The sequence below is a fragment of the Gracilinanus agilis genome, chromosome 2 (genome assembly GCF_016433145.1).
Source record: "Gracilinanus agilis isolate LMUSP501 chromosome 2, AgileGrace, whole genome shotgun sequence".
In the NCBI taxonomy this organism is placed as follows: domain Eukaryota; kingdom Metazoa; phylum Chordata; class Mammalia; order Didelphimorphia; family Didelphidae; genus Gracilinanus; species Gracilinanus agilis.
This window is the reverse complement of record NC_058131.1, coordinates 595,752,672-595,762,282: the sequence shown is the minus strand read 5'-3', so window position 1 is coordinate 595,762,282 and position 9,611 is coordinate 595,752,672. Positions and strand designations below refer to the sequence as shown.

At 37.9% G+C, this 9,611-nt stretch overlaps 1 protein-coding gene across 1 annotated transcript; it reads left to right on the top strand.

Moving 5' to 3' along the window:
* Positions 1 to 4,958: 4,958 nt before the first annotated feature.
* Positions 4,959 to 5,620, top strand: LOC123236186 (cytochrome c oxidase subunit 5A, mitochondrial-like). Its single transcript, XM_044662472.1, has one exon. The coding sequence runs from the start codon at positions 4,959 to 4,961 to the stop codon at positions 5,415 to 5,417; it is 459 nt and encodes a 152-aa protein (XP_044518407.1). The 3' UTR covers positions 5,418 to 5,620.
* Positions 5,621 to 9,611: the final 3,991 nt, after the last annotated feature.

Genomic DNA, 9,611 nt, shown 5'->3' with positions numbered 1-9,611 from the left:
CCCCCATCACCCTAGATAGGATTAGTAGGTTTATTCTGGACTGAACAATAAACTTTCTAGTACCCATTGATCTCACCTTAGATAGGATTAGTAGATAAAAATCTAATCTCAAGTACTCTTTGGTCTTGGAATTTTCTCCCATTGTATCTAGGTTTCTCCAAATTATTCTAACTCCAGGCTGAACTCCTCTTTCCCTGTCTCCCTGAGAGCCAATCAGGTGTGTTTCCTTTCCTTTATTTCCCTAAAGTATATATAAGACTCCAAGTCCAAGACTCCAGTTGGATGGAAAAATCCCATTTGTGACACATTTTCTGGGAGACAGTTTTCCCAGAGAACCAGAGCTTGGCTCTCTGGGGTTCTGTGTATGATTCTGTGTAGTAGCCATAAGAGCATTGTCTTCCTTAACCTGATTAAAGACTTGTTCTTTTGTAACTGCTTTACTGGTTCTGTATTTTTTTCTGGTTAATATTAAGAAGCCAGGTAATATGATGTAGGTTGTACTTATCACATAATACATATTTCCCTGTTTCTCATGTTGTGAAACAAGACATGTTTCAATCTGCTTTCAAACTCTGTTCCTTCTCTGGGGGTGAATATCCTTTTTTGTCACAAGTCTCTTGGAGTTGTCCTTGTTGAAAATAGTTGAAAGTCATTCACAATTGATCATCATACATTATTATTGTTTTGGTGTACAAAGTTCTCCTGCTTCTGCTCACTTCACTTTGCATTACTTCATATAAGTCTTTCCAGGTTTTTAAAAATTTTTGATCATCTTGTTTCTCATTTCTTATGGCACAATAGTATTCCATTAAAAGGATATACCACAATTTGTTCAGCCATTCCTCAGCTGATGGACATCATTTTAGTTTCCAGTTCTTTTGTTACTACACAAAGAGCTGCTATAAATATTTTAGATTATATAGTTCTTTCCCTTTTTCCTTGATCCCTTAGGAAATAAACCTAATAGTGGTATTACTGGATCATACACTGAGTATAATTTCAGATTGTTTTCCAGAATGTTGGATTAGTTCACAATTCCACCAACAATGTATTAATGCCCCTATTTTTCTACATCTTCTCCAATATTTGTCATTTTGCCCTTTTTCAGCCAATTTGATAGGTATAAGAAGGTATCTTAGAGTTGCTTTGATTCTTATTCTCTAATCAATAATAATTTATTTTTTTAAACCCTTAACTTCTGTGTATTGGCTCCTTGGAAGAATGGTAAGGATGGGCAATGGGGTTCAAGTGACTTGCCCAGGGTCACACAGCTGGGAAGTGTCTGAGGCAGGATTAGAACCTAGGACCTCCAGTCTCTAGGTCTGACTCTCAATCCACTGAGCTACCCAGCTGCCCCAAGACCAATTTCTTAATATAGTTATGTATAGCTTTGATTTCTTCATTCAAAAATTGTTGGTTCAAATCTTTTGACTATTTATCAATTAGCCACTGGCTCATATATTTTAGATATTAAACCTCTATCAGAGAAACTCCACAAATTTTTTCCCCTATTTACTGCTTCCTAATCTTGGCTACATCAGTTTTATTGTACCCAAACTCTTCAATTTGATATTTGAAATCTGATATTTGAAATTATCCACTTTACATTTGACAACCTTGTTTTATGAAACCCCTAATTTACCTTTGTGCTATGGGAACTTGCCTTCAAGAAACTCCCTGACTGATCCTTGGCACAGACTAAACAATAGGTCATCAAGCACCCATTGAGCACCCTGGAAAAGAATGGCAATTTGGATGTATTTAAGTCTTATATACCCTTTTTTCTTTCTTAGTTTCTCTAATTCTATTTAGGCATCTCACAGATACCCTGATCTGGGACTAAAACCTCTTTCCCAAGCCCCTATGTCATCAGTCAGTTATTTCTTTTGGGGTATATTTCCTCAGGTATAGATAGAACTAAGTTCTTCAGTTGGAAGGAAATTGCCATTTATGATGTATTTTTTCCAGAGTCAAGAGCCATTGTTCCCAGAGTCTCAGAGATGGCTCTGTGTGGTAGCCATAAGACTATTGTCTCCCTTGTCCTGATTAAAGATGTAGTCTTTTGTAATTGCTGTGGTGATTCTATGTTTTTTCCAAGTTGACACTTTCATAATGTTTTCTATCTCTGGTTCATTCATAAATTTTTCTCCTATCTATAAATATAATAGAAAATATGTTCCCTGATCTTCTAATTTGTTTATAATATCTCCCTTTATACCTACACCATGCATCCATTTTTATCTTCTATTGGTACAGGTTATAAGACATTGGTCTATATCCATTTTCCACCAAACTGTCTTCCAGTTTTCCCAACAAAATTTTTTTTTACCTCAAAGAACTTATAATTTATTTATTTACCCACAAATTTTACCAAATAGTGAATTCTTATTCCCAACACTTGAAACTTTACTTCTGTCAAACACAAGGTTACCATTATCCTTTATGACTGTTTGTTGTATATCTATTTTGTTCCACTGATCTATTTTTCTATTTCTTAGCCAGTTCCAGATAGTTTTGATAATTACTGCTTTAAAAAAATTTGAAATCTGGTACTGCTGAATCTATTTCTTTAACTTTTTTCATTATTTCTTTTTATATTTTTGACCATTTGTTTTTTCAAATGAATACTGACATTTTTTTCTAGTTCAATAAAATAATTTTTTTGATAATTTAATTGGGATGGTATTGAATAAGTAGATTAGTATAGGTAGGAATGTCATTTTAATTATATTGGCTCTCCCCACCAATGAATGATTAATATTTCTTCCACCCCAATTCAGCTCCTGTCCCCTGAGAATTCACCCTGAGGGGAATCCCAGACTTAGCCATTTCATACTGAATAATAGACCTTAGGGTACTTAATGGTCCTAGTTGGGTGGCAGAAATCAAATGCTAAGTACCATTTTTGTCTTGGAAGTTTCTCCTATTGCATCTGATGTTCCCAAAAAGACCATCACCTGTGCAGGAACTATCCTTTTAGTATCTATTGTAAGTAGACCACTCCCATGTACCCCAACCTCAGGCTACAGTTTCTTTCCCAAGCTTGTTTGCATCCTGTGAGTATATTTTGGACCTCTCATTTCCTTGTAGCCATTGTAATGTCAATCAATCATACTTACTTGTCCTTGGTTCCCCAAAAGATATATAAGTTCCTCAAGTTCTTTTGTTCTTCAGAGTATCCTCTAGCAAGGTGCATGCTCCCAGGGATATGTTCCAGAGTCCCCAGAGTTTAAGCCCTGAGAAATTTCTGGTATTGGGCTGTGTAGTGGATGACTATTGGATATCCCTTTCTTGATTAAAGACAGTGTTTTTGACTACTGTAGTAGTTCTGAGTTTTTTCCAGGTTAACACCTCTTTGTCCATTCTAATACCTTCAGTTTCTTTTTTTCTTTCTCTTATTGCTATTGCTGAGATTTCCAGCACAATACTAAATAATGTTGTCAATAATGGGCATCCTTGTTTTACTCTTAATCTTATAGGGAAGTCTAACTTATCCCCCTTACAGATAATGTTTGCTGATGGTTTTAAATATTCTTATTAATCTAAGAAAAAAATCCATTTATGCCACTGAAATTTATTGAATGAAGATAATATAATCAGACCCGTGCTTTAGGAAGAACCATTTGTTAGCTAAATGGATGACAAAACTGGAGTAGAAAGAAACTTGTGGTAGGCAGACCAACCAGCAGGTTATTATAAGAATCCAGGTATGAGCTGATAAGGGTCTTCACAAGGGTGGTAGCAATGTCATAGGAGAGAAGAGGCATTTGAGAGACACTGCAAAGGTAAATCAACCACTGATTATAAAAGGGAATGAAAAGAGTGAGAAGAAGATTCCACTTAGTTTGTGAGCCCCGGTATCTGGAAATATGGTACTATCCTTAACAATAATAGGGAAGTCAAGAAGATAAGAGGATTTGGGGATGGAAAGACAATTTTTGTTATGTTGATTTTAAGACATCTAAAGACATCCAGTTTGGGATGTCTATTAGGGAATTCAAAATGAGAGTCTGGAGATTAAGGGAAAGGTTAGGGCTGGAGAAGGAAATAGGTGAACTGTCAGCATAAAGATGAGAATTGAAGTCATGAAGGTGATGAGATGAGTAAGTTAAATAGAGAAGAGAAAATGTCCCAGGACATAGAGCTACAGGACATTTACCTTTAGGGTGGCATGACTTGGACCAAAATCTAGCAAAGGAAATCCAACAAGTGAGTGGAGAACCAAGACAGAAGTGACTCAAGTTTTAAGGGAGCTAATTTGGGGGCAGCTGGATGGTTCAGTGGATTGAGAGCCAGGCCTAGAGACGGGAGGTCCTAGGTTTGAATCTGGACTCAGACACTTCCTAGCTGTGTGACCCTGGGCAAGTCACTTAACCTCCATTGCCTACCCCTGTAACAAATAAAATTAATATAGAAGGATATATATAAAAGATATTAGGGTTTAAAAAATTAAAAAAACACTTTAAGGGAGCTAATTCTGTTAACTCAATTTTATTTTAAGAACCTTAAATATCTGCTTATGCACAAGGGTTCAGTGCTAAGAAAACAAAGATAAAATGTGAATCCTTTTCCTCAGAGAGTTTACAGTTGAATAAATTAAAACAGAATATAAATCACATATTTTGCATATAGTTCTAGAAAAGAATACAGAAAAATTGATGACCAAGTTTGTGGAGTTTATAATCTGGATGGAGAAACACTATAAATACATAATAACATGTTTGAAAGCACTTAATTTTTTCAAAAAAATTTTTTATTTTTACAATTTCATTTGTTCTTTGCAACAATGTTTTAAAATCATAGAGTGGGCATTATTATAGGTGAGGACATAGAAGCCCAGAAATAGAATAGACACTTGTCTCCTAGTGGAGTACTCTTTTAGCCAGGTTATTGAAGTTTAGTTTCCCTAGGGTGCAGTGGCCCTTAAAAGACAATAGTCAGCTCCGTCCCCTGTCACCATGCTGGCCGCTGCTCTCCGCCGCTGCTCCGCTTCGGTGTGCATCCTGCTGCCGAGGGCCGGGGCTGCGGCCCCTTCCACGTCTGCGTCCTCTCCAGCCGCCGCCGCCTTCCAATCAGTTCGCTGCTATTCCCATGGGTCCCATGAGACAGATGAGGAGTTTGATGCTCGCTGGGTGACATACTTCAGCAAACCAGATCTTGATGCCTGGGAATTACGGAAAGGAATGAATACACTGGTCGGCTATGATCTGGTTCCAGAACCTAAAATCATTGATGCTGCTTTGAGAGCATGCAGATGGTTAAATGATTTTGCTAGTGCAGTTCACATTCTAGAGGTTGTAAAGGACAAAGCAGGACCTCATAAGGAAATCTACCCATATGTTATCCAGGAACTTAGACCAACTTTAGATGAATTGGGAATCTCTACTCCAGAGGAATTGGGCCTGGACAAAGCATAAACTGTCATGGATGGGCTTCCTAAGGTTTGGTTGGTAATGCTACTTGATCATACACATTTACCTGGAGATGCTGATGATAGAATATTATTTGAACATGTTTGTCTTTATTGAGTCCTGGTCTGTACAATATTTACTTGGATCTTAATAAAAGAGAAGCAGTTTGAACTTAAAAAAAAAAAAAAAAAGACAATAGTCATTAGTCTCAAGACTCATCTCCATAGGCCCTTTGGTTCTCCCAGGTGCATCTGGCCCTGAGTTGAACTTAGCCAGCCTCCAACCCTAAGCCAGTTGGCAAGAAATTTTGAGAAGTAAAATAAAGCAAAACTTTGATGTAAAGAAAAGGCTCCCAGGATTTGGGGTAGGTAGAGGCATTCCAATTCCAGGAAGGCATACCCTCCAGGAAGAACTGAGAAAGTATTGTTTTCTTTCTTCTCCTTTATGGGCTGCTCATCAAGAGTGAAGACTAGACCAAGTCTACTCCCAACCCCCTGGGCTTCCATAAAGATGTGCTCCCCTGCTCATCAGGTTGCATATGCTTTGAAGCAGCCCTTGAAGAGTTACTGCAGATAGACCTGAGGGGGTCTGTCTTGCTGGGCTGGGGTTAGGGCTTCTCTCTCTATTCTCAGAACTCCATTCTTCTATTAGCCAACCATAGCCATAGCTTCCATCTTTTCTATCCCTTCAATGAAGAACCTGGAAGAGACTGAGCTGCATTTGTGACATTTTTGACCCAACTTTTAAACGCCTGTCACATTTCTACCTTCTCCTCCCAAAGGGCTCTGCCCCAATCTTCTTAATGGGAGGAATACAGATGCTGGCAAATGTCCCTTTATATTTCCCTCCCTGAGCTAAGGCCTATTTGCATCTCTGTTTGTAGCTCTCCCCTTCATCAATCAGATTATTTCACAAACTTGTCTAGAATAAGGCCTCAACATCACTGGCTGGCTACTGCCAAACCATGAGTCTACACTCTGAGTACTACACTGAGGGGTCCATGAGGATACCATGAGGTTACTAGGTGCCAATTTGAGAAGATATAAGGACACTAAATAAAATTTTACTGATTTAACAAATTTTGCTAAAGGCTGGCCTTGGGTACATACTGTAAGTGCTAGAGGACTTCAGAAGGGAGAGTAATCAGTTTGAAAAGAGTTAGAGAAGGCTATGTGAAATAAGGTAAACTTGAAAGATTTGAATTGGCAGAGAGGAATGATAGCAATTTAAGCTGGGGAAACAGTTTTTAAAAGGCCCTGTATCACTGTGGAGGTGTTAATGAGTTAAGAATATGGAAACTTGATAATGGTAGCAGATAGTTCACATTTCGAAGCAGTGAAGAAATAACTGGAGAATCCTTGATCTTGATCTTTTCACTGACATTCATTTAAAATTCTGCTAGCTCCCTCTCTATGACTGTTCTATTCTTTGTTAGATTCCCTAAAAAGATAGAGGCAGAGAGAGACAGAGATGAAGAGACAGACAGACAGAAACAGAGACTGAGAGACAGAGAGAATTCTTTTTAGAGTGAATGAAATTATGCTTTTAATTCTCTAGGTCTGATTGGATGATCATCTTTCTCTTTCTTGGGATCACACCCATAACTTCTGCCAAAACATTTCTCAGGAAACGTGGAACATATATATTAAGCAAGTCCCAATCTCCCAAAGCATTTCTGAAACCCTTTGAAGTAAAAGTCGAAATGAAATACATGGAAAGTATCTGTTTGCTAACAACAAGATTTCTCCATTTAGTCCCTATCCCATCTAGTCCCTAACTTTCTACAGGCAAGGAATGGAGTGTAAGGGGCAGTGTGGTATTACAGAAAATATACTGAATTTGGAGTGAGAGGACATATTTAAATCCCATTACTGTTGTCAATTTTCCGAGTGATGTTGGGTAAGACACTATCTTTTTGAGCCTCAGTTTTTCTCATCTCCAAAATGTTGGGGTTGGACTATAGGACTCCATAACTCTCATCATTTTACATCTGTGGTTTGATCAACAGAGATGTAGCATTTTCTAAATAGAAGTGAATTCACTGAGCAATAAATCAGACATGGGTCTTAGCCCTATCTTTGCTACTTCCCTTAGTTCCTGCATCTATAAGGTGGGGACAATAATAATGCCTAGCTTTATTTCACAAGGTTAGCCAGAGAGTTAGTGAGATACTGAATATGAAAAGTGAGCCCTAAAGCATTTTACAAATGTAAAGTATTATTGTGTTGTGTACTCTCCGCTTCATAGCATGTTCAAGCCATGGGTGCTCAGTTAACTACATTCATGATGGTTTAATTCAATTAGAAGTCCCTAAGACTCAAGGTGTTATTTATGCTCTTTAAGTATAATGATGGTATAGTTGTAATAAAAGTGAAAAATGGCTGCTCTTTGCTAGCTGCCATTCCCAATCCTGTCATAGCTTCTGGGGACACAATAAACAAGCAAGGAGAAGAGCTAAGAACTCACAAAGAACTTGGGGAAGAATTCCCTGCCTTGTGTTCCATCGTCTGTTAATGCAGATAATAGAGGGGTAGGATTTCTTAGATGAGAGCCGTTTTCTATAGCTCCAAACAGCCACATTGGCATCAGCTGCATGTCACATCAATATAATAATAACCATAATTTATAAAGCTCCATCTCAACCGAATCTGGGATGGAGCACAAATAATAAACAAAAAATTAAGCCAAGCTGGGCATGGTGCCCAGGAAACCAGGCTCACGCATGATAGTCAAAGAATACTTAGTATTTATAAAGCTTGTTATGTCTTCAAAGGGCTTTGCTGGCCAAATTGGGAAAAATATGAAATGTTTCTCAAAGGAAGAACTGGAGTAGTTGGAAAAGAAAATGCTTAGATATTTTTTAAAGCTTGGGGCATAGGCAATTGTTTGGCACCAGCAGGCAGAGTTGTGACTAAGATCTTTTTGCTAATGGGGCAAATAACAATAATAGCTAACATTTGTATCATGCTTATTATACACCAGACATTGTGCTAAGCGTTTATAATTATTATCTCATTTGGTTCTCACAACAACCCTGGGAGGTAGATGCTATTATTATCATCCCCATTTTACAGAAGAGGACACTGAAGCAAATGGAGGTTAAGTGACTTGCCCAGGGTCACTCAGTTAGTAAGTATCTGAGGACCAATTTAATCTCAGATCTTCCTGATTCTAGGTCCTGCCCTCTATCCATTTGGTCATTTAGCTGCTCCACAAACCAAGAAGGTAAAGCAGGACAAAACACTCCCTCAATTGAGGAAAGAAGCATCAGGACATCTCATGTTAGGAGGATAATAAAACCTCATGATACTGGTTGGTACAAGACTACTTCTGGGTAGGCTGCTATGTAGAAGCTGTAGTAGTGGAAGGTGGAAAATAATGAGAATGAAGAGAACGAAGGGGAAGAGCACACTACAGTCTACCATGAGGTAGCATTCTACGTTGACCAAACATCCATACTAACTAGAAGTTGTTCAGTCACTTTTCAGTTGTGTTCAACTCTTTGTGATCCCATTTGGGAGGTTTCCTTGGCAAAGATACTGGAGTAATTTGTGATTTCCTTCTCCAGCTCATTTTACAGATGAGGAAACTGAGGCAAATAGCATTAAGTGACTTGTTCAGAGTCACATAGCTAGTAAAAGGTCTGAAGCTGGATTTGAACTCAAGAAGGCAAGTCTTCCTGACTTCAGGACTTTACCACTTAATTGTGACCTGTCCCTCATAAATACACACACACACACACACACACACACACACACACACACACACACACACACACACTGTGTGTGTATTCTCAGTTTGATCTACTATGTATCTATCTGTCTCTGTCTATGCAAGACAATGGGGACGATGTTGGAATTAATTATTTTTTTTATCTTGACCTAAAAACCTTGGAATGTTAGAGCTAGGAAAAATGTTAAGAGATCATCTAGTTCATATTCCCCTCCATTTATACAGGAGGAACTGAATTTGTCCAAGGTCCCACAATTAGTTATGCTCCTGAAGAAATAGACTATATGCTTTATAGCTAAGTCTAGACAGACTTTCTATATTTCCAATTCTTCTTCCTTTTTAAAAAATGTTATAAAATAGGATTAGTTGCCCAATATAGTTCTCCACAGAGAATTGGAGTTTTGATAAGAAAAATGAATGTTTAATTCATTCATTCATATATTCAACAACTATTATATGCAAGGCCCA